Source organism: Antechinus flavipes, chromosome 2, assembly GCF_016432865.1.
Source record: "Antechinus flavipes isolate AdamAnt ecotype Samford, QLD, Australia chromosome 2, AdamAnt_v2, whole genome shotgun sequence".
Taxonomy (NCBI): Eukaryota; Metazoa; Chordata; class Mammalia; order Dasyuromorphia; family Dasyuridae; genus Antechinus; species Antechinus flavipes.
This window is the reverse complement of record NC_067399.1, coordinates 460054440-460081251: the sequence shown is the minus strand read 5'-3', so window position 1 is coordinate 460081251 and position 26812 is coordinate 460054440. Positions and strand designations below refer to the sequence as shown.

Here is a 26812-nt window from a genome sequence, read left to right as displayed (position 1 = left end):
GGAGAAAAAGAAATTCTAAGCAGCCCCTGTTATATACTTTGATATAGTTGTTGTTGAGTCACTTCAGTCCTGTCCAACTTTCTGTGACCCCATCTGGGGTATTCCTGCCAAAAATTATGAAGTACTTTTCCATTTTCCTTTCCAGCTCATTTTACAGAAAAGGAAACTAAGGCAAACAGGGGCAAATAGTTTGCCCAAAATCAGATACCCAGTATCTGAAGCCAGGTTTGAATTCAGGTGCTCTTGACTCCAGGGTTGGTGCTCAATATATCATAGCTACCTATCCTGTATCCTGGAATAGAAGTCCCCAGCAAAGCATGTGAGGGAAACAAAAAAAGGGAAAACAATAGAAATGCATCATTTCCTAGTTTACTCTTTTAGACCACAGTAGGTACACTTCCTCTGGCATGAATTTATCTTCTTTCATCTCAGTCAACTAGTTCCCTAATGACCAGAGTAGTTCCTTATGTTTTCTCTGGAAGGAGGAAGGGCACACGCTCACTTCCATGTTAGCTGCTTTTCTAACTAAGCTCCTTACCCTGTATTCTCAAGTTGCCTAGGGAATTAAAATTGATCTGGCGTTCTGATCACCCTTGTTATACAGCGGTGATAGATAAAACCTTAACCTCTTTGAACTTCCATTCCTCATCTATAATATGGATATTGTGGTTCATTCACTATCTCAGTTTGTGAGACTCAGATGATATAACATACTCATGTGAAGTCCTTCACACACTATAGAGGGCTATATAAATGCCAGTTGTGGTTAGTAAATGGGTGCTATGCTTAGAAAGATAGGGAAATAAGATTGCTTCGTAATATTTGAGGTCAGAAATGAAGTGTGCATATGAAGATTGATTTTCTTTTGTGGTTCCTGAATTGGCTTTAGGTTCTATTTTTTCTGAGGATTCTAGAAAAGTCTCAGCAAAGACCATCTCCCCAGAGTAAGCATGTAGCCCCCCCGAGGGAAAATAGCATGCTTAAGTTCTGGTCTCAATTCCCTGCTTTTAAGGCATTTTCAATCTAATTGTAATCAGAAGAGAGTGACTGATCCCCAGTTTCCTATCTTTCTACCCTAACCCAATTTCAATAGTCATGTTTCATAGGATCTAATGCTAAAATGGAAACTAGGGGCCATATTATTGGATAGTCTCATTTAACCTGAAAAAGTTGAAGAACTAGGGCCCAGAAAAGTTAAAAGTTTCCACCAAGATCACAGAGTTGGTTAATAATACCTCAGTTCACTGATTCCAGATCCAGGATCAATATCCAATACCATACAACTTCCTTAATTCTTATATTGATTGTATTAGTAAATAAAGGAAGCCCTGAGAAGTTACTACTAATGAATTTTATAATTTTTACTTAGAGCAAAGTTGAACAGGGAAATAATTCATATTTAGATAACAGTTTGCTGGGCATTAAAATGTTTTCTTCAGAACAATTCTGTGAAGCAAATAGTATTATAATTACTATCATTTCCATTTACAAATAAGGAAATTAGTCTTGTTTCTAAGATCACCTAGATCCAGAAATCAAGCTCATGTTTTCTGCCTGTATTGTCTTCAAGCTTAAATTGTTCTTTCTAGACTTTTTATAATATTTCTTTCCAACATAGTACTGCCATCAACCATTACTATCAAAATACTTTTCCTTCTCCTACTCCTCTTCCTCTTCCTCCATTACCAGCACTATCTCCTCTTCTTCCTCTTCCTCTTTTTCCTTTTTCTTCTCCTCCTCTTTTTCTTTTTTCTTCTTCCTCCTCCTCCTTTGAAAAAAAATCTCATACTAGTTGTCTAAATAGTATTGCTGAAATAATGAATTGAGTACAATTGTCTTAATATAAACCTAAGCCATCCCTAAAAATGCTCTGTCCTCTGAAGGGAACTTCTATGTCTAAACCCTTTCAGAGGCAATTAAAAAAACAGTATTTCCAAATTTTATGGAAATTTGCATGAGTTTGTTCTCAGATTTTTAGAGCAAAAAGTGAAAGAAAAGAAATGGTATGGACTAAAATTTTGTCCTACTAGATTCAGTAACTATGATGATTCTTTCTGATAATCAATCAATTATTTATTGAATATGATCCATTGTGTAGAATTATAGAGTATATATATTTTTCAGAGTTAGAATGGGTCTTAGAACAAAGAATATTAGGATATAAAAGGTTAGAATTGGAAGGAATCTTGAACTATAGCATATTAGAACCCAGAATGTTAGACTATAGAATGTTTACACTTCAAAGATAGAACAGGAAATTTAGAAATGCACCTTATAATATAGAATGGTAAAACAAAGAAAGAAAGTGATGAATACTGAGTGAAAGACTTGGCCCCTCCTTTTTCCCCAGTCCAAAAGAACCTTCCTGTAAGGAGGAAATAATTGTCAATTATTTTTTCCATCCTGGAGCTTAGGACTTTCCCTTGATTGGTGGCCCAGCCTTCTTTGCCTTCTGTGGGAGGACATTGAATGTCATGCAATAGCTAGTGGAAAAGTCTGTGGTTGTTTTCTAGGAATTAATTATTCTCGCTTTGGGGAGGCTGCACAGATGGCAAGCCTTGCTTCTGTTGGCTGGTGAACTTTAGGAAGTGCTTGTTGAAGCAACTATTGTCAAAGCTGTCAACTGTCTTCTTGCTCTTGAGTTACTCATCAATGGGTTTCTCCTGTCAGATGAGGGGCATCAATACAGACAGACCTCTCACCATCTAATACTATTTTGTCTTTCTATAGCATCATATAATAATGAAGCATTTTTATATACATTTTTTGTTGATTTTCAGAACTGCCAAGTGAGGGAGATAGGGCAAAAATTTGATTTCCACTTTATAAATCATGGAACTGAGAGCCTGAAAGGGGAAATTACTTATTCCATAGTATTTAGAAACTAATACTCAAATACAGGAATCTTTTTTAATGCTTTATAGTTTCCATCTATATGTAGGCTCTCCTTTTTTTCCTGTTACGTGTGATGATCAAATGACATCAGAATCTTGAATGAATTTTAAATGTAAAGTGTTATACAAGTACAAGTTATCATTAGAAATAGTTTTTATTAATAATAACAAGAACAGCAAATACCATTCAAGACAGTAAATATGTGGCAAACATGTACAAATAATGAAATCATATAAGATTTAGAGCAGTAAAATTATTTATATCTGGGGATTAGTGAAGATTTCACCCAGGAGGCAAGATTTTAGCTGAACCTTGAATGGTGGATTTGATTTAGATGAAGATCACACATTCTTGGGCTTAGAGGCAACTTTTATTTTCAACTATATTCAGGGTCGATTTTCCTCCACTAGGCAAGGCTCCTTTGCAGTAATAGATTACAAGAGAACACTCTGAATTTTATTTCTCACCTTTACTCTCCTTTTTTTGCACCTTCCTCTGTTTCTCTTAACTGTCTTGGAGTGGAGGAAGGGAAGAAGAGCGAAAGAGAGCGAGACAAAGACAGAAAGAGACAGAGAAACAGAGGCAAAATGAGGCTGAGAAAGACTGAAGCCCAGAGAAAAAAAGAAAAAGAGAGAGAGAGAGAGAGAGAGAGAGAGAGAGAGAGAGAGAGAGAACAAGAGACATACACATACCAGAAATGGACTAGTTAAACCTTTCCACTTGTTATTTTTCAAATTTGATTTGCTGGAATTTCTAGTTTATCTGCTTTTGCCAGGAAGCTCTGGTAATGGATCTAGGGCAAATTGGGACATTGAGCTGCTTCTTGAAGATCAGAGGTATGCATGGGAAGAGGAGAGAAAGTCATTTTTAAAAAAACTCAAAAATGTTAAATTTCATTTAGTGTAAGGTTGCATATTCTTCGATTTCTGTGCCTCATTGGGCACAGATATTTTTTGATTGTTGGCATTCATGAGGGATTAATGTTGGGAGAAATATTGGCATTTAAGGATCTGATTCCAATGTGTTTTCTATCCATTTCTCCCACTACTGTTCCTCACACTAAATCAGACAAACTTGCATGACTTGCCATTCCATAAATGCACTCCTTGCTTCCTCATTTATATACCTCTGTTCATGTCATTTCCTATGCCTTGAATGTCCACCATCCTTATATGTTGAAATCCTAATTTTTTAAAAGATTCATCTCCACTGCCATCACATTCATAAAACCTTCTTTTACCTGCACAGTTTTTATAAGATATCCTTTTCCCCTCTCATGAATTCTAAGCAATTTCTTTTTTATTTTTATATTCAGCTTTGTAGGATATATATTTGTGCTTGCTTTCTCTTCTTCATCCCCCATTATAAATATGTAGTAAAGTCCTTGTGGGACTGTGACTTATTCAAAGAATCACAGAATAATTTGAAATAATTAAAAAAATTGTTTAGTCTATACTTTCATTTTATAAAGCATCATTCTTATGCAAAGAAGTAGGGAAATGATTTATTCAAGATCACAATTTAGTTATAGGCAGAATGAGACTTTGAGACTTTGAAGTATATTTTCTTGGGTTCAAATTCCATATTCTTCTTGTTACATATTGTGATCTCATCTTTTAATCACCCACATTGCCAAATAGAAGATCCAGAGTATACAAGATGCTCAATAAGTGCTAAATGATTGAATCATTACAAAAGAACAAAAGGCAAGGGTCAGAAGCATATAACTGTACCTAAATGATTCTAGGTCTGGGATCTATGGTTTGAGTCTAACACCCAAAGCCCTATCCCTTATCACTCTAAAATTCTAGAATAAATCATTAAAATTTTTTATTCTCAGTAATCAAAGTTTTATTTTTATTTCCCTATATCAATCACAGCTTTTGTATCTGAATCCAAATGAAAATAATAAGCCTATCAGATATTTAGAAAATAGCATTTTAGATTATGAAAGGCTATAGAACCATTGATATTTTCTACTCCATCTTATTCATTTTACAGAGGAGGTAATTGTAGCTTAGAATTAAGTGAGTTGCCAAAAAACACATGTCGTACCATTGTTGTATAGTTTCCTTCCTCAAGGAACAGATCTTGTCTTTCTGGAAGTGTGGATTGAACTTGGATATAGAGAGTTGTATAGGATCAGAACAATGTATAAGATGGAGTCACTGTAGGAATGTGTGTGTGTACATGTGTATTACAATACAATATATGGAGATAATAGCAGCAACATGTTTTATAATACATAGAACATAAAGAATTTGCAAAGCATAGTCCATTGGTATAACTTTAGAATGTGTGATTAAAGAGATTTCTAATGAGTAGTTAGGATCACTAGTTTAAGAGCTAAAGGGAGACTAAGAGGTCATTTAATTTGGTCCAACTTCTTCATTTTACAAATGAGAAATCTAAATCCTAGAGAGATAATGGGATTTGCCTAACATCAATCCAGTAGTCAGCATTTGAATCTCAGTTTTCATACTTAGAAGATTCTTTTAATTTAGTTTTAAATTCTGTTGCTCCAGGAAGGAAATGATCATCACAAAGAGCCAACATTGCTTTATTAAGAACAAGACATAACAGACTAATCACATTTCTTCTTTTTATAGGATTAGTATACTGGTAGAGAATTTTTTGTAGTTACAGTTTATGTAGGTTTAATCTAGCTTGGTGACAAAATCACTGATGCTATATTGGTAGATATTGTAGAGGATATGTTAGATTGATTTGGATTCAGTGTCAACTTGGAAAAATTTCTCTAGTATGATACTCCAGAGATCTGTTTGGTCTTGTGAGCCTTAACATTTTTATTAGAAACCTGGACACAAAGAGCAATGTGTTTATCAAATACTTAGATGAAAAAATACTAAGAGAAAGCTTACACATTGGATTGTATAATCAGTATTCAAAAAGATCTTGACACATTAGAAATTTGGGCTAAATTTAATAAGATACTATTTAATAGAGACTGATATAATGTTTCAAAGTTGAATTTGAAAAGCCAATTTCACCTGAAAAAAAGATCTGGAAGCTTTTATTGTCTGCAGATTCAACATAAGCCAACATTTTTGATTCATCAGTGCTATGATAAAGTAGGAAAAAAGCCAACCAAAACTTAGGTTACATTAAATAAGAGATAGTGCCCAGTAGTAGAGAAATATTAGCTCTAGTATAGTAGTCCCTGGACATATTATCACTATCATATTGTGTTCAGTTCTGAGTAACCCATTTCAAAAAGGATAGTAATAAGCTAGAGATCATACAACTGAAGATGAAGGGATAGGGAAGCAGCTGAAGATAATTTCAGATGAAGAGTTTAAACTGAAGTAACTGGAGATGTCTAAACCAGAGAAAATAATAATATGGAAACAAAAGCTATTTTCAAGATTTTAAAGAGAAATTAGGCTTTCTCTGTTTAACCTTAGAAGATGGAATAAGGAGCAATGGGAGGAAGAGATAGAGAGGAAATGTATTCTTGATGGAATGATCAACTTCATAACATTTAGAACTATTCAAAGGTGAAATTCATTAATGAGAGAGCTGGTAATTTTCCTCTTACCAGACATCTTCTAGTTAAGTCTTAATATCTGCTTCTAGGGATACAATAAAAGGGATTTTTCTTCATCTATTAATTGTACTACAATGCTTCTGAAGTCCCTCCCAACTTTAAATTCTGCTTCTATAACCCATCTGCTATTTATCTGTCCTTGTTACCCAATATACAGGGAGTTTGCCCGTTGGAAGGTGAGGAATACAGCCATTGAGCGGCGAGATCTGCTCCGTAATCCAGTGCCCCTTATGCCTGAGTTTCAGAGAAGCATCCGACTCCTGGGCAGGAGACCCACAACTCAGCAATTCATTGATACCATCATCAAAAAGTACGGCACCCACATCCTCATCTCTGCCACTTTGGGAGGTAGGTTGGTGGTTGACTGGGTTCAGTTCTGGCTTTAAGCTAAGTCTAGGAGAGTAGGAGATGGATGAGATATTTTGGATACTTTTGGAAGAGATAGTTGATAATGTCTCTCCTGGTGATGAACAATACAAAATGCTAAGTAATTAAATGAACTTATCTGAAAATGAAGACTCATAAACCATGAATTAATTGGGTTATCCTTTTGTCATCTACTTTGGGAGACAATAATAGAACATTAAAGTGGAAAGAAACCTGAGAATATAGGCTTGATAGAACTTAGAATACAAACTTTAGAACATATTATTTTAGTTAGAGTAAACCTGGAAATAAGGAAAGTTAGAAGATGAGCCTTTAAATTGTTGGCATTGAAAAATGATTTAAAGACTATCCACCTCCACTTTGAAAAATTTTAAATAAGAAAATAGAGACTCGGAGAATGAAAATAATTTACCCCACATCACATGGTGAAGTTGTGGTATATATAATATGCTAGACCTGAAAAATTCCTTTTATAAAATCAGCTCCCATTCATTTTACCAAAGGATTAAAATTGGGGTAGGGATTGGGGAGGAAGAAGTCTGGAAACAAGAGTGTTTGCTCTTCTCTCACAATCCTGGCCCACAACCATTGACTATATTGTATTGTGGGAAGAAGGGAAACAAGTATGAGAGAAGACTTATGGGTGATAAGATTTGTGAAGTAGGTTGAGACTATATCATGAAGATATTTTAATGCCAGGATAAAGACTTCAGAATTTATTGAATCACCTTTAGAACGTGCTTTTAAGATTTGCAGAATGCTTTGCATCCATTATCTTATAAGATCATAAGACTATGAGGTTTAGATAGAGAAAGGACCTTGGAAACTATCCCTTCTAATCTCTTCATTTCACACATGAGAAGACAGATTTGTGAAGAGGGAAAATGATGTATCCATCATCATGTAATGATTTAGTAGAGAAACCAAAATTAAAATCCAAGTTTCTTGTCCAATTCAAGACTTTTCATAATTTAGAGGGTTCCTTGAAGTTAGTGAGTCCAAATCCCTCTTGTTTTACATATGATGAAATTGAGACTTGGATTTCATCAGTTGAGGCAGGCAGTGCAGAAATTAATTTATCCACTTTAGAGATAAGGAAAATTAGGTTCATAGAGGTCAATTGACATGTATAAGATCATGAACTGAGTTAATGGAAGATCCAGATCTCAAGTCCAAGTCTTTTGACTTCAAGTCCATATACAGATCTCAAGTCCAAGTCTTTTGACTTCAAGTCCATATATATATATATATATATATATATATATATATATATATACTAGACTATATTATTTAAAGTTTGGCTTTGTCTCTTGTGAAGATGTCATCTATCCGTCTCAGCTTCTTTATCTTTAAAATAGGAGATAATACATGGAGCAAATTTCACAGGATTGTTGTGGGGAAAACTTTTTGAAAATTGTAAAGCAATATAGATATATGAGCTATCATTACCCCCAAGAACAGAAATAAATATGTAGAAAGCTCATTTTTCTTTGGCAATGATGTATTCCTCCCTTTGGTTCAGCTCATCATTGAAAACTTAAGATGTCAGTAGGCAAATTGAATTTCCCCATTGGAAGCTATTTTCCTCCTATGTCCCTAGAAATTCCAAATAATGAAGACCTTTTGCAGTGAAATATATTTTTAATTTCAGTAAGGCAAGTGGTAAATTATTCACAGTGCCTTGTTCTGCTCCTGTTCTTACAGCACAACATTTTAAAATATGCAAAGCTTTATGATGAGAGTCACTGTTGGACTATGAGATTTAAGTATACACTCAGGCCATACTATGAAGGGATGGAGGATCAAAGGGCCATAGGTTAAGAGTTGGATGAGATAACACCAGAGGGAAAACAGGAAGAGGGAAGAAGAGAATAAAGGAGCCTAAACGATGGAAAGAGGAAAGAAAAAGGCAGCAAGGAGGACACCTGAAAGATTCTTTTATTTCATCAGATCTATGATTTTACTAAAGCATTTTTTGTTGTCATGGGTTAGGCTAATGGACTGGAGTCATGAAGGACTGAATTCAAAGATATTTTCAGATACATACTAGCTATGTGATGCTAGTGTTTCACCTAATCTCTATTTGCCTCAGTTTTCTCAACTATAAAATGGAGATAATAACAGCACCTATCTCACAGAATTGTTGTAAGGATCAAATGAAATAATATTTATTTTAAAAAGTACTTAACACAATACCTGACATATCATAGGTGTTATATAAATATTTATTCACTTCTTCTCTCTCTCACTTCTCTATCTAAACCTCATAGTCTTATGATCTTATAAGATAATGGATGCAAAGCATTCTGCAAATCTTAAAGCACGTTCTAAAGGTGATTCAATAAATTCTGAAGTCTTTATCCTGGCATTAAAAAATCTTCATGATATAGTCTCAACCTACTTCACAAATCTTATCACCCATAAGAGAGATTGGTAGGTGTCTTCCCATTACTCGGTACATATCCGAACTTATCCAAGTCCTGTTATTCTGTACAAATTTTTTCTATGTCCTTAGCAGTGTGGTGTGGTGGACAGAACACTAATCTGGGAATCTCAGAACCTGAGTTTGTTTGACTTGACCCTACTACTTATTATCTGTGTGAACTTGGAACAATCACTTTACCTCAATGGGCCTCAGTTTTCTTATTTGTAAATGTAAGAGTTAGACTAGATGATCACCAATTTTTTTTTCCAACTCCAAATAGTTCATTAATCCTTTGTAGAAGATATAGTCAACATGCTGAGAGCTTCCTTATGCATCTTTCAGTATTCATGTCTAGTCATATCACACTTAGGTTGCCCATCTGTGATCCCTTATAATATTAATAAAAATTAATAAAATAATTTTATAAAATAAAATATTTTGTACTTATTCTGTTTATATACACATATATTATCCCCCAAAGTCTTGGTATATTTTAAGCTTTGTTATCTTCAAAAGTATAGATATTACAAATTATAAAAATATATATGCAAGTTTAATTATTTAATTTTTTTAACTTATTTAGTTTTAAATAATATACTTTTAATTTTAATTTTAATAACATGGGACATTCTGTTTTTATACGTTGCTTATTTAGCAGTTTCTTAGTTATATTTTGTTCAGACTAGTGGATTGGCAGAGTAGGTGCTCTTGCTTGGGCACCACAATAACCAGTTCTATCTCCATTAGACTTTTGTTTCCTTATAAGGTTCCATCAAAACTGTCATGCAGGAATCAAAACCTCCTCTGGATAATCTAAAGGCCTGTAATAGAAACGCAGTTCTGTCAGTTATTCAGAAACCTCTGATGATGAAAATTTTTACTCAGTTTGAAAATCAACTAGAGTGATGTATTACACATGCTGTTGATTATATTGAATTTTAATAAGAAAGATCATTTTTTAAAAAATTTTAATAAGTAATCTCTCAAATGTTCTTTATGTAAGCACATAGCATTTATACCTCTGAAGTTACTAAACCTTAAAACTGTCCTAAGACTTTAGGATGGCCCAAATTTCTGTATTATATGTTTTATATGTACTTTTACATATATATATATATATATATATAATATATATATATATATATATATATATATATACATACATACACACACACACACACACACACACACACACACACACACACATTATCTTCCCCATATGAGTATAAATTTCTTCTGAAAAACAGTTGTTTTATTCTTTGTATCTGGATTCTCTGTGCCTGGCACATAGTAGGTGCTATTTATCAGCTTATTGATGAGAAAAACATCTTCTATTTCTAGACTGTTTAAAATAGACACAGCTTCAGGACAACTCTGTCACATAGGGCCCCTGTGAAGTGAAACCTCTGAACATAGATTATCAGAAATAAAAAGAGGGATCATGTAGCCAAACTCCCTCACATTTTACTGATGAAGCCTTTGAGGGTAATGCCCAAGGTCATCCAGGGGAAGGCGGTAGGGATTGAATGAGAGCCCATTTATCCCTCTCTTCCCCACAGTTTGCCGACTCTCCCTGCTATTTCACATTCATTGTCTCATAGTGTCTGTGATTTCTTTAACCTCTCTGAAGACCCTGCCTCTGGAAAACACGGCACTCCAGGAGCTCAGGAGAGTGGCTGTGTGTGAGCTTTCATTAGCATCCCCATTTCCATCAGACCTTCCCCTGGCTGAGGAGAAAAGAGAAAGCCAGTGTGGGGGAGGACAGAGAGATGCAGGCTTCCCTGCCATCCAGAAGCCACATCTGTACGCAATGAATGGCTCACTGTTAATCAGGGTGTAAGGCAGTCAGATTCCCCTCCAGCCAGTGCCTCTTTTTTGCCCCCAGCCTTCATCAGAGCCAGTCACACCCTTGTTGGGAAGTGGAGGCGGGGGAGCTTGTACAAAGTCACTTGGAGGCCACAGAAGCTCAGGAAGGGAATCTGTGAAGCAGAGAGGTAATTTGTAGGAATACCCAAAAGGGAAGACAACTTTGAACAGAACATCATCTTAATAAACAGGAAATTAAGTCTTAATAATGCAGCAAGAAGCCTATTAACCCCTCCTGATCTAAGCTCAGCTTCTACCAGCTCTGAGTCCAGAGGGAACCTTGGTTCCCTGCCAGCTTGCCCTCCTCCCTTACCTTCCTCCACCAGCCTTAAAACTTCCTTTCCCTAATCCTGACTTTCTAGTAATTAGTTATTATAATTAAACTTCCAGTTTCTATAGTGCTTGAAAGTGTTTTCCCCACAAGAATCATGTAATATACAAAGTGCAAGGAGTGATTGATGTCACTATTTTAAATAAGGGTGTCATGACGGGTGATTTTTAAGTTTCCTTTCACCTCTAAATCTATTGTCCTGTGGACATTCCATAATGCAACAATAATAATTGACATTTACTTAGCACTTTGTATATCACCTCATTTCAACCTCACTACAATCCCATGAAATAGGTCCTAAAAAGTCATATCCTTATTTTGCCAATGAGAAGACTAGGGTTTAGGTTAACTGACTTGTTCAAGGTCATATAAGTAGTAGCAATAGCAATCCTTTTATCATTTAATAAAACCACTCTTTACAAAATTATAAATGATTTCTCAATTGCCAAATCCACTATCTTTGTCTCAATTCTCACTCTCTTCAGCCTCTCTGTAGGCTTTGACATTTTTTCATCATCCTGTCCTCTTTGATACTACTCTTTTTTCTCTGGGTTTTCAGGACACTAGTCTTTCCTGATTCTTCTTCTATGTATTGAATCCCTCTTTCTCAATAATTTTTACTATATTCTCACCTAAATCCTTTCCTCTAACTGTAGATGTTTCATAGAGTTCTGACTTAGACTATCTTGTCTTTTCTTTGTATATTATTTCATTTAGTTTTCTCATTGACTACCATGAATTTAATTTATCATCTCTGTTCTGATGATACTCAAATCTACTATAAAATCTAAACTTCATTTTCCCATCTCCCAATTTTTTTCAGATAACTCAAATTGTATGTGCAATATACATCTTATAAACTCATCATGTCCAAAACTGAATTTATTATTTTCCTCAAAGATCCTCTTCCCAATTCCTATGCTATTGTAGAAGACACATTATCCTCTAAGTCTTTCAAACTCATAAGCTAGATGTCATCCTCAATTCCTCACTGTCTTTCACATCCCCCACCTCAATCCAATCTATTGCCAAAGTCTGTTGATTTGACCTTTGTAATATCTTTCAAATATGTCCTTTTTTCTCTCAACACTGCAATCATTCTGATGCAGGTCCTGGACTTTTGCATTTGCCTATTGGTATCTTTCCCCACTCCAATTCATTCTTCATTTAGCCACCAAATTGATTTTCATAAAGTGTGGGTCTGACCATAAACTGGTTCAATAAACTCCAATGGCTTTCTCTCACTTCTATGTATAAATATAACATCTTTTGTTTGGCCTTCAAAGCTCTTCAAAACAGCCCTTTCCCATCTTTCCAGTCTTCTTATACCTTACTCCCCATGATGTATTCTTTAGTCCTGTGATATTGGTATTCCATGAGAAAGACCCAACACTCAGTTCCATTTATTTTCTTTGGTTGTCTCCCAAGCTTGTAACACTCTCCTCATATTTGCCTACTAGCTTCCCAGCTTCCTTTAAGTCCCAATTAAGATCCCATCCTCTAAAGGAGGTCTTTTTCAATCTTTCTTAATTGTAGTCCCTTCCTTCTCTTAATATTTCCTATGTATATTTTATATAGTTTTTTGGTTGATATTTGATTATTCTCTCCTTGATCAAACAGTGAGCTCCTTGAAGCCTATCTGTGGTCTATTTCTGTTTCTATCTCTGTTTCTGTCTCTGTCTGTCTCTATATTTCTCTCTTTATTTCTGTCTCTCTCTTTTTTCTCTCTCTGTCTCTATGTTTCTCTCTCTCTTTCTTTCTCTCTTTCTCTCTCTCTCTCTCTCTCTCTCTCTCTCTCTCTCTCTCTGTCTCTCTTGTTCTCTGTCTCTCTTTAAAATCCCAAATAATTGTCAGAGCCCCTGATACATAAAAATGGTAAGGAATGTTTACTCTACTTGCTATGTACCTGACTCTAGACTAAGTCCTGAAAGGTAAGACAAAGATGATAACTTGACCAATCTCATAGAAATAGTAATCTAGAATCACAGATTTGTGATCTTTTGACCCAAACCCAGTGGTCTTTATTCTCTACTAAGCAGATTATAAAGGCCTATTTCCTCCCCTCTAGGTAAATCAGACTATACCACCTTCCATAAAGAGATAGAGAATGAAAACTGAATACTTGAAAATGACTCTACCCATGGGTCAGACTAACCAAGCCTCTTGTGGAATGGCATAATGCCGTCTCATATGGAACCACCTCCATAAGGGTTTTCTTATTAAACATGAATACCAAAAAAGGGATTCTTCTAAAGAATCCAAGGAAGGAATGCTTCTAAAACAGAAGGCTGGTTAGTGTGATAAAATCTGTAAACTATCTCAGAAAATACTCCTTTTTTTGTTTTATTTTTTTTTAAGAATCTCCAGTTCTCCAATTGCCAAATTGATGGTATGCATTACAAAATCTTCCCTGAAGACTGGTTAATTAACCCTTAGTGGTTGGCCAGAAGTTTTCTCACTTCAGATTATATTAGAAATAGATTATACTCAAGAGTAAACTTTCAAGCCAGTCAATTAATCAAGTAGCATTTATTAAGCACCTACTATGTGTCAGACACTCTGCCTAGTGTTGGAACCAGTGGAAGATATGCACCCAACCTTGGATTGAGTTGACAAGGTCACTGGACTGTATAGTAAATAAATCTTTAGAAAAAGCATAGAATTTGAAGGGATCTTATGTCACAGATTCATATATCTAGAGTAGGAAGGAATCACAGATCCATCTAACCCAAATAACTTATTTTACAAAATAAAAAACTGAGGTCCAAAGAGAATAACTGGTTCAGCTAAGGTCATATAAAGTGAGTAGCAGGATAGGGATTCACATTCAACTTACTTGATTCTAGGGTCTATGATTTCTCCATTTCTCTCATCTTTATTTGACTCATACAACTTATAGAATATTGTAATGAAAAAAAAAAAACCTTAGAGATTATCCCAAGGTTGTCCATGATCTCTGATCCATGAAACCATGATGGTTAACAAGTACCCCAGGACTTGAATTTTACTCTTGAGTTTCAAAGGGAAAAAATAGAAATGAATTGGAGAAGAGTCACTGGTTACCGAATGGCCTGTGAAGTGAAACAAGGTGAACAGGTAAAGGTGACTAGCAATATGCCCACATTAGGGAGCCTTCTGCATGATGTAATTTCTCTGATTTTTCCCCACAGGAGAGGAGGCCTTGACCATGTACATGGACAAAAGCCGACTCGACAGGAAGTCAGGGAATGCTACCCAAAGTGTAGAGGCTCTGCACCAACTTGCATCCTCTTACTTTGTCGACCGTGATGGCACAATGAGGAGACTCCATGAGATCCAGATCTCCACCGGAGCAATCAAGGTGTGGCTTGGGGCATTTCCCTGAGAGAAGGAATACAGGGTAGACATACAAGGCAGGGATAAGCAGATTTTCCAAAGCATCATAGATGCTTTTTAGGATAGTTTGGGAGACTATTAGGAAAGAACATATGGAATTTCAGTGATAGAATCGTCCTTAGAACAAAAATACTTGAGCTGGAAGAGAACATAGTATATAGAATTTCAGAATATAAAACTACATTGTAAGAACTAAAGCATAGCTAGATCATAAACCTTACAACATAGCAGGCCATGATATAAAAAGAAAGCTCAAAAAGAGTTTACTTAAAGAAAGTCTCATAGTTTGTAGAATATCCAGGACCAGAATCTAAGTCACTGGATTCAAATTCAAATACTCTTTAAGGTTGAAATGGATACATTTGGGACTCAACCAAGTTGGTCAGGACTGTTAGTACATGGACTGCTACAATGGTGAAATAGGTAATGATACACAAAGGCATTACATGTAACTTCATATTTAGCAAATCATTTTTACCCAACTTTCTTGTGATATGATATGGGTGGTATAAGGAGAATTATGTATGTTTTATAATTGAGCCCCAAAGATATGAAATTACTTTCCCATAATCACAGTCTGTGAAGTGTTGAGTCAGAACTCACATATAGTACTTTTCACAACCTATAAACCCCATAGCCATCATTTGAGTCCTGCTCTTAGCAAGAAATATGTAAAAAAGAAATGTAAAATGCATTTCTGAATAAGGGAGATCACTTTTGAAGTGAACCATATGGTTAATACTTTTGTCAACCAAAGTGGTCTCCTGTCATACAAAGCATACATTAATTTGTGAGTATAGATTTGTGTATATGAGTTTTCTCATATGTGCAAATGGATTTTGGTATATGCATCTGTTTACAGGTATAAGTATTTGTACAAACATATGTATACATGTATACGTATACATACAAATGTATGTTGTACTTTGATTTTTTCCATAGCCATATTAGTGATTTTTCACTAAATGATTTCCAGATAGTTCACTAAGATTATCCTACTCCTTTAATATCTTTCTCCAAATTTGTTAAAAGAGTAGGGACCAGAGCAAGAGATGCAAATAGGCAACTGAAAAACATAAACCTTTAAAATACACAAAGATAAAATGAAGAAGGGAGTTCTTAGCTTATTCCTAAAATGTAGACCTGAAAGGGACTGTAGAGATTAAATCTCTTCATTATTGCAGATGAACTGTAGTTCGTAGAGGGCAAGTGACATACCCAAATTCATATAAGGAATAAGAAACAATGACATGTTTTGGGTGTAGGTCATATTATTTCAAATACTATTCTATCTTTGTAGCATATGGATATACTAAGAAAAAGAAAGAAGAGAGAGAGAGAAGTGAGACAGAGAGAGAAAAAGAGAGAGAGAGAGGAAGAGAGAGAGAGAGACAGAGAGAGAGTTTGAGAGAGAGAGAGAGAGAGAGAGAGAGAGAGAGAGAGAGAGAGAGAAAGAAAGAGAGAGAGAGAAGAGGAAATGAAGGGAAGGAAGGAGAGGAGAAAAAAGGAAAGGCGGGAAGGGGAGGGAAGGGGAATTGAGCCAGTGAAGAGGAACAGAGAGGAGGAGACAAACAAATTTGCCAGAAAAAGGGCCAATTTCTGTGATACTCATGAACCCAGATTTAGGGGAGGAAAGGATTCCCATTATTAGGGAATTCAGTACTAAATGCAGGATCTGTATGAAGCTTTCAGTGTATGAGAATTCTGAAAGAGCTGATTTTTTCATGACTATGAAATGGCTCCCTGACTTTTCTCTTCCCCCTGCCTCCCCCACTGCACATCCTCACTATGGGATGCTGAATTGAGATATTGAAACTCTGACAGCTGATAATCCTCTCTAGTGCATCTGGGAAGGAAAAGCTTCTTCTTTTCAGGGTTTCCCGGGCAATCACATGTAGGAAGCCTCAGTGGACAATCCATTTCTCTCTGCAACCTAGGACAGAGACTTTGTTTTTGTATTTGTATTTGTTTTTATTTTCTCCTTATCTTTGCCCATCACTTGAATATATTGCCACCTTTAACTCTTTACTATTCCATTTTGGGTCTTTGACCCGAGAACTAGTATGACATAACAATATGCAATTCGAGTCTCAGGATGTTGATTTAAATCTTTATTGTTATTTATTCTCTTGTATGGTGATGTTTTCTTAGTATTGTTTGCTCATTGGTGAAATGTGGATGAGGAGTGGCTTATCTTAAGACCCTTTGAACTTCTTGAACTAGGATTCTCCTATGCCCTGTCAGAAAATATTGATTTTATTAGATCCAGTTCTGGGTGTGCTACCACAAAGCACATGCATATAACAGATTCTGTAAAATTGTATATTGAAGTTATATGATTTTTTTTGGTTTATAACACTTTTATTCATATAATGATTTGCTATTTTTTTATTCTTTACAATCACTCTTTGAAGTAAAAAAGTCATTTATCAGTATCTCTATTTTACAAAAAAAAAGAAAAAAACAAAGTCTAAAAGCCTTTATTTCACACACATTAAGGCAGCAACAGAAATAACACTGGCACTCACTTTTAGTCTATAGACAGATCAAAAAAAATAATCCAACAAACTAAATTTTTTTTTACAAACAAAAGGATTTCTACATGCAAAAGATGAAAGCACTTATAGTAGAAGGCTTCTTAAAATGAAGTCATCTTGATTCCCTGTCTTCCAATCTTCAATCATGAAATCTTTCCATTGTAAAACATTAAGGAGACTGAGAACAAGCAGAAATGAAGGGATAGTGTTTAGAAAAGGGAGAATTTTGATGTTCCTTCTGATAACTATCCAAACAAATTCAATCATTCATCACACAGTTGTTATACATTTATTATTTGTAAGGTTTTGTTAAGTGGTCAGATATAAATGTAAAAACAACTTCTTTCCAATGAGGACATTCAGTTGCTAAACGGAGAGAGAGAAAGATTAAACAATTCTCTTCTTTCTTTTTTGAAATAGAATTTGTTAATGAAGAGTAGGTAGAGAAGACAGAGTGAACATTTTAAGTTGGTAGAATGAATAGTCATTGATGTGACATGATTTGAGGATCTCTATTCAAAATATCTTTTTTCCCATGTCATGAGACCTAAAATTTTCTGATTAGTTCTCCAGTCCTTTGGATCTTGACAATGTCAGGGTTTATCATAGACACCTTAGGCCCAACAATGTCACTACCTGAAAGAGGAGAAAAACTTTGAGCTTTTATCAGTATCAGATGGATGGAGATTAACTCACAGAGGGAAGAGAATAAAGGCTTGGAATCTGATATGGGAATTTGGAATGGAATAGGAGAGAGAAGAGAGTGCTGAGAATGAATGAAAAGACATAAAAGACTAACCCTTCCTCCGCTGTCATTTGATAAGGGCTGACCTTGTTCATGGTCTCTGAGAGGCAACCCTTTAATGTTGTTCTTGGTTATTATACTAGGTAACAGAAACCCGCACTGGTCCCCTGGGCTGCAACAGCTATGATAATCTGGACTCTGTGAGTTCTGTCCTTCTACAAAGCACGGAGAGCAAACTCCACCTCCAAGGTAAGAAAGTGGGATATGGAAAACAGAGAGTGAGTTGAAATACAAAAGAGAGACCAGAGGATAGAATGGATAATGAAGAAGCTGAGGTAGAGAAAGAGGGACTGAGGGAAAGAAAAAAAAGAGAGTAGGAAGAGAAGTGATAGTAGCAGAGAATAAAGAAAATAGAGAGGCAGGAGAAAGGAGAAAAAGGGAAGATGATGGTAAGAAAGAAACAGTGAAGAGAAAGAAAAGGAAAAGAAAAAAGAGGGAGAAATAATAAAAAAGGAGATGAAAAGAGGAAGGGTAAAAAGAGAGTAGAGGGAGAAAGATGAAAAACTAAAAGCATAGAAATCAGGAATTGTGAAAATGTGATTTTAAAAAAAATCTAACATATACAGTACATGAAATTCATGGTTATTAATTATTTTCTGACAGAAAGTATGGAAATGTGAGCTTTATCTGATTATTTTGATGAAAATGTCCAAATAGTGTTATTTATAGATGCCTCAGACCTAATATATATTAAAATTTCATAACATGTCGTCTGGATATTTCTCCATTATTGTTTTTGATTTTCTATGTGTTTTGACAGGTGTTATTTGAATTCCAAGAAATATAGGGTATTTTATAGCACTTTGGTTCTCTATGTTGGTTCCCTCTATGATTTTTTTCTTTCATTTTATTTGCTAATCATCCCTGTGCATATTTTTTCTATCAAATTATATCCCAGCTTTGACGAGACTGAGCAACCGACAGATATGACCTTCTCCCAAAGTGCAGAATAAGGATGGCTCAGAATGTCAGTGGGAGGAAAATTGGCCTTAGATTTGCAAAGCAGATCTGAGCATTGATTGATGTGACTTTGATGTTCTGATATCTTGGTAACTCTTTGTGCTCCCATTCCTGCTAGAAAAGATTGTGGATAAGGAACAATCAGTCCCATTGCTTCATAATAAGGAGAAAGAAAGGAAGAAGGGGGTACAGGAGGTGACTTAGAGGGGAAGTATATGAATAAATCTCTCTGAAAGAGATTAGGGCCTAGTAAGTCATACCTTGACTTGAGTCCTTGGGAAGCACTCAGAGAAGTGATATTGAGAGAAAGAAAGATAGCTACATTTTATACCTTTTTGAATCCCTGTCCCACTTTTTTTTTGTCTCTTTAACATTGTTTTCATTATCTTTATCCTCTCTATTTATAATTGCCCTCAATACAAGTCTGTATCATCTCTTCCCTAAATTATCACTGTAGTTTCCTGGTTAGTTTTCTTGACTTGAATATCCCCCCTCATTCCAGTCTATCCTGAAGAGTCTGCCACAGAAATAAACAGATGAATATCTCCCTTATCTTCAATACCTGTCAATTGCTTTGTATTGCAAAATAAATAAATTCCAAACTCATTAGTTTGGGATATAACATTCTTTATAGTCTGACCCAATCCTTTCTTTCCATCCTTTTCTCACACTAATAATCTCTTATATATTCTATTGTCCCTGCCAAACTGGCTCATCCAAATATGCCTCAAGTTTTCCTATGTCTTCTATTCTGCTCCCGCCATAATTCCCTGGGGCATCTGTTGCCCTCGTGTAATATATAACTATATTAATAATACTTTATATTTTGATGGCCTTGCTTTCCATGAAGCATTCCTTGCTCCCCTTAGTCAATGATGACCTCTCCCTGCTCTGATTTCATTTACATTTTTAAGTGCATTCCTAGTGTTCTCTTTTACATTATATCTGTGTACTTTCCTTTTTTTCTTCTAAGGATTTTAAGTTTTTTGAGGACAAGAACTTACTTGTCTTTGTACCTTCTATAGCACCAAGGATAATGACATGTACATAATGAGCTATTCCTAAATGCTTTTGAATGACATCTCGCTAATGTCTATAATAGTGTAAGTGCCAAATTAAACTTTTTGTGATGGTTCTTGTTGATGATGATAATGATGTTGATGGTGATAATGATGATGCTGATGACCACTATTGATGACAGTGATGGGCAGCAATGGCCAATAGTTCCTTTAATGAACATTCATCCTGTAATCGTTTATAAAATGGATGCCAAGGGAGAAATAGAAGCAAGAAAGAGGAAAAGAAAATGAGATGAGAAAAAGAAAATGACAGTGGGGATGGGGAAAAATGGAACATGAAAGCAATAAAGGGAAGTTAGTAGTCAGAGCAGCTGTGGTAGCTGCAGTAGTAATAACAATAGTGATGCAATGATAATTCTGTATTTTTATACATCTCTCTCCAGGAAACCCAATAGTTCTTCTATGGACATTATGTAATTGAATCCTGTATCCATCTGAAGAGGGCAGATATTATCTTCCCTATCTTACTTTTGGGGAAATTGATGCATAGAGAGATTGAAGATTTTGTCTGGTATGGTGAAGATCTATGAATGTAATACAGATCTCATTTCTGTGAAAGAAAAAAAAGATAGATGGGAAAAGGTAGAAACTAAAGGAAGTTGGAATAGAGGGAAGGAAATAAATCCAGACTGGGAGGTAGGAAGCCTAAGTTCTTTCTCTAGCTTTACCACTAATGAAGTTTTGGTATTTGGCATTACATCACCTGGTTCACTTTCCTCATCTATGTATTGAATAATTTTATTTTGTAATTTGTAGAATTCTTTTCTACTCTCTCATTCTAAAACATTTGACATTCTAAGATGCATTCCAGCTCTTCACATTGTATGTCTTATAGTCCCTTACAAGTGTGATAATTCAAGAATTAAAGGAAATTGGAGCAAAAAATACAGCTGAAAAGAAGGGAATCATAACTGGGATAGTAAGGAAGTAGAAATATAGATTGGTAGAGCTGAAAGGGATCTTGAGACATCATCGAATCTATATCCCCACCTCCAGGCGGTACTATACACAAACCATCTGGTCAGATGAGGATCTATTATGTTTTCAGAGACCTCCAGAGAAAGCAATTTCACATCCATAATTCATCTCAGAATGTAACCATCTTCTCCAGCACAAAGTTCTTCTTTTGGTCCAACTCTGTTTTTTTTCAACTTAAAATGCATTTCTGCAGGTTTCTCTCATGGTTTAGTAGAAAGAACTCTAATCTTGTCCATGTTTGTCTAAGGGGGAAAAGTCAGGGTTCCTGTTTTCTACTCCTGATTTTGGAACTTACAGACCTTGAGTCAGTCATAAACTTCAGAGCACTGGAAAGGACTTTAGATACAATTTAGGTCATCTTCCTTATATTATATAATATATAAGTAATATACATGTAGCACAAAGTTACTGGGCTTAGTAAAGTTAAATAGCTCCTTCCCCCTTTGGACCTCAGATTATTCATCTTTGAAAATGAGGGAGTTGAGCTAGACGATCCTCAAGTCTCTTCTAAGTTTTAAAACTGATTCTAATTCCTATGAGAACTCTTTCCTTCAACTCAATTGTTTTATTCCATATCTACTTCTTTTCCCTTGAAACTTCCTGGATGTCAGTTTCCTCATCAGTAAAATTCATTCAATTCATTCAACAAAAATTTATTAACATTTTGCTAGGTGTAAGGTATTGTGCTCAGCCCTGGAGATATAAAGACAAAAAAGAAATAGTTTCTGTCCTCTCAGCAACTCTGTTCAATCTAAAAGACAGAGAAGGTGCAGCAAGTCTCCAAGTATATCCATCCTAAGTTTGTACAAAGCATGCACAAGTAATTTCATGATTTGGAAAGGCTTGGCGTAGGAATAGGCAACTGAACTGTGCTCAGAAAGAAGCCAGAGATTCTTGGAAGTGGCAATGAGAAGCAATTCACACCAGACATGGGGGTCATGCAGAGGATTAACCAAACTTCCAGAGTCCTTGACCCATGAATCTGCTGTAGCAATCTCTCCTCATCGCAGTTTATTCTCCATTCAGCTGTCAAAGTGATCTTCTGTATGACCACATCACCCCACTACTCAATCAAGTCTAGTGGCTTTCATGTCCGGAATCAATTATGAATTCTCCTCTATGGCATTCAAAGCCCCCTTTCTTCCAGCTTTCTTGTCTTCTTCTACTTCACTCAATACAGCATATTCTGGGACTTGAAGAAAGCCGTGGAAATCAGGAAATGGATATGAAAAATGAGATCATTTCAGGCAGGGGAACAGCCAGAGAAAATGTCCAGTGTTAGGACATGTGTTTTTTGTGAGATTTCCCCAGTTTTCTTCCAGACCCAGTTAAAAATGCCACCTTCTCTTAGAAGCCTTTCTCAATCTCCCTTGATGCTTGTTCCATCCCTTTGTAAATTATCTCCAATGTGTTCTTTATATAGCTTGTTTGTGCATATTGTTTCTCCCATTAGAGTAGGAGTTCCTTGAAAACAAGGGACTATCTTTTACCTTTTCGTGCTCAGCACTTAGCACTGTTCAGAGTGAATAGTAGGTACTAATTATATGTTTATAGACTGACTGATTGTAATTCTAGAAGAGAATAAATAATGAAGCTCTGTTGGTTTATAAGAGGATCACCAATGAGAATAGTGACTTCAGAAAAGAAAATTTATATGTGATTGTGTAGCTGGAAGTCTACATTCAAAGAATCTGCAAAGGGATGGATTAACCCCCCAAAAGTGTTGTCTTAATAAAGCAAGTGACCTTTAACAGTACTCCATATGTTATCTTTTCAATCTGGAGGATGGTTTTCTGAATAATTTTGACAAATCCCTTCTTTCATCTCTAGCCTTTTGGCCGAATCTCATTAAGAATAAGTCACAGGCCTGTAGGTAATGGATTGTGACTGAGGCTCCCTTCATCTGATTAGCATTGGAGCAGGAGACACTGACAAGAATCCATGTTTCTGCCTTCATGTGGCTCTGGCTGGGAGGCCTGTTCAATATACCAGCAGCATCTTCACGACAAAGGCAATTGCTGACTTCCTGGCTGCATCCAAATAATGGTTTTGTTTTATGAGCCCAGAGCCCTGAATTCCCCATAAGACCTCTAGCCTATAGAGGGAACACCCAGGAAGGTGGGAAAACTTGGAGATTCAAATTGATTAGACAAAAGTAAGTTGCAGAGTAGAGGGGAAATCTTACAGACCTGGAACATGGAACACACATCTTAGGGGTGTGTGTGTGTGTGTGTGTGTGTATCTATGTATATTCATCTGTACAAAGATGACTTGGATTAGATTAGGGGCTCTTCTTGATTTTTTTTTATGTCATGGACCCCTTTGGTCTGATGAAATCTATGAACCCCTTCTTAGATTATATATATGCATATGCAATTATTATATATTCAATTGTTTATATTATATAATTGTTATATAGTATAATTATAATTCTTATCTATTATTTCCTATTATATAATAAAGTAAATGTTACATTCCAGTTAGACATGAATAAAATAAAGATTTATCATTTTTCTTCTCCAGGAAAGGGACCGGGTTAAGAATTTCTGGAGTCAGCTAGCATTTATATAGCACTATAAGATTTACAGGCATTATACATGTTATCTCATTTGATTCCAAAACAGCCCTGAAAAATACTGCTATTATTAGTCCCATTTTTCAGATGAAGAATTGGAGGCTGAGAAAGGTTAAAGACTTGCTTAGTGTCACATAGTTAATAAATGTGTCTAACATTCATATCCACTGGGCCACCTCGATGCCTCAGTAATGACCAAAGATGATTATAAATTTAGAGCTGGAAGAGAGTTGAGATGTGAGCTCTTAAATATCCTCATTTTATACTTTACAAAAATGAGGCATATAGAGATAAATAACTTATCTAAGGAAACTAGAGATGGAAATGTCAAATCAGGAAGAGACCTTAAAACATAACATTTTAGAAGAATAGACTGTAATAGTCACAGCACATAAAAATCATTAAGATCTTGGAGATCAGTTGTGCAGCGGCAAGGTCACTGAGGTAAAACTTAAATCCTGTTCTACCACTCCTAATTTGACATTTCATATTCTGAGGTCACTTCCATCTCTACTTTTCTACATTATTTCTTCTAGCACTCTATGTTTTATGGTTCCTTTCAGATATTGCATTCTGTGATTCTAAGGATATGAATCAAAGAAGAAATCTTTGGGTTCAAGATTTGGCTAGTTTTGATTAAAGGAAGGGTAATATTAAATCAAACACATAAATATTTATCCCTGTCCAAAAAGAGTAGGAGAATAAATGATATCTTATCTATTTACCAAGCAGGATATGGGCACCATAGACACTGACATAGATAGTTCCAGGTACTTTTATACCACTGATAGCTAGAAGGAAAGATAGATAGAAAAGGGGAAAAAAGGAAAGAAAAAAAAAAAAACCTCTTCCAATGATAAGTCAGTTTTCAGAGGCTAAAGTCTAGCCAGCCTTCTGTAAAAAGTTATGGGAGGATATAGACAAGTATTGTGGGAGGGAAAAATACAAAAAAACAAACAAAAAAAATAGCAAAAACAACAATAATCTGTCAGTGAAGAGACCTGGATTCTAGTCTCTCAATTCTACAACTATTTATGTGATTGTAGTAAATGATGGATATTTAGATCTGGGAATCATTTGCATAAACATAACAATTGAACTGGAAGGAGCTGATGAGATAGATCTTACTAGAGATACTATAGAAGAGAGCCCAGGTTTGTTTCCTGGATACAAATAAGGAGAAAAAAAGTCATTAGAAAAAGAGTAGGGCAAAGTGGGAGCAGTGTTATAAAAATCAAGAGAAGAGGAAGAAGGTGATTGAGACTACTAGATGTCATAAAGACGGGTCAGAAAACAAGGAAGATTTTGGTGAAGAACAGAATTTAAGGTCAGAAGACAGAAAAAAGATGGAATGATAAAATATTATGATCAGATAAAGGAATTTTGAACTTCATGGATATGGAAGCAATACACAATTTCATCAGCCTCAAAATATTTTTACCCCTTAAGGCAATCATTGTCATTGATTGTATGTTGGGTGAAGAAGAAAGATCATACACCTAGGTTACACTGACTTCCTAAATCTTTTCATTGAAATGCTCAGCAAGCCCTAAGGAATCCTCTTTAGTCACTGAATGGCCATTGAAAGTATATTCATGAACTCATCTAAAAATCTTGATCCTATTAATTTTCTCAGTCTATATAGCTTCTATGGATAATGAATGGCAAATGTTTGCTCTCCTGGGTGCTAGGCAAAGTACTGTTTCCTTATCTGAATCAACCTCTTTAAAGCTTTTAAAGGACCTTCATCTTCAAATATTCAGATCCATAGATTGAAAGACTAGAGCTAAAAAGTACCTTTGAGAATACTTAAGCCTATAGATTCATAAAATATTAGAGCTAGAAATGGCCTTAGAACATAGAATATTGCAACACAAAATATAGAACATAAGAATTAGGTGGGACTTTTAGTTGATAAAATTTAACCAATATTTCTCAAAGGCCATCAGAGTTCTAGGGTGAACTGAGTATGAAAAGATTAAAAACAAAAAAGAAAAGATAATCACAGTCCTCAAGTAGATTACATTCTACTGCAGGCAGTACACAGATAACTACTATTAAAGGGATAAAATAAAGATGCTAAAGGCTAGGTCAAAATACCTAGGAATCAATTCAGAGGAAAATGCAGTTAGCTATGAAGATAAGAGAAAGCTTAGAGAAAATTCTACCTGTACTGAGTATAAAGAAAGAGAAGACAAAGGAAATGAAAGCATTTTCTAGGCTGAGGGAATAGCTTATGTAACTAAAGGGACAAAGTGGGACAATTCAGGAAATAGCTGATAAGGCATTTTGTCTGAAGTATGAAGTATACAAAGGAGGCTAATCAGAATTAAAACTGTACAGGTATATTGCATCCAGAACATGGGGAGGCTTAAATGCTAAAATTGAGAAGTTTTCATTTGACCCAAAGTTAATAGGGAGTCACTGAAGATTTTTTTTTAATCAGGGAGGGTACCTCATATTTTAGATATTTCCATCCCTTTTTGAAACTATGTGTAGAAAATGGATTGTAGAATATGGAGATATGTGAAAGAGGGACCAATTAGAAATTTTAATAGTCTAAAAGAGAGATGACAAAAGCTTAAGCTTGGCTTTTGTCAGCATGGGTGAGGAGGCACTATAGGTGGAAACTTAGAATTTGACAACTAATCAGAGAGGAGCATGAGCAAGAGGAAAGAATCAAAGGTGACTCCAAGATTATAAATTTGGAAACCAAAAAGGCTAATGAAATAGCCTTGCTTTTCTAAGTGAGATAGGAGATAAAGTTATCAGCTGTATGAGAAGATGGAGTAGACAGAATGTGGGAATTCAAAAGGGAAGAGGAGATGTGGGATAACTGTACTAGAGATTCCTACATTCTTAAAGTAGTTAACCAAATGGTAAAGACTGTGACAAGAGTAGAGTGAAGTTACAGCATGAGTGATTGGCAAAGTAGGAAGAAATCAAGGGACCAGAATTTTCCGAAATGACAAAAGATATACATATATGTATGTATGTATGTGTATTTGTTTATCTTTTGTGGCTCTCTTTA

At 35.4% G+C, this 26812-nt stretch overlaps 1 protein-coding gene across 1 annotated transcript in view; it reads left to right on the top strand.

Annotated features, from left to right (window-relative positions):
- The window catches only part of BRINP1 (BMP/retinoic acid inducible neural specific 1), a 173700-nt gene that overhangs the window by 102670 nt on the left and 44218 nt on the right, over positions 1 to 26812 (top strand). Inside the window, exons 3-5 of the mRNA XM_051979524.1 lie at positions 6621 to 6811; positions 14643 to 14812; positions 18273 to 18378. Coding sequence (XP_051835484.1) covers positions 6621 to 6811; positions 14643 to 14812; positions 18273 to 18378 — 467 coding nt within the window. The remainder of the gene's footprint in view (positions 1 to 6620; positions 6812 to 14642; positions 14813 to 18272; positions 18379 to 26812) is intronic.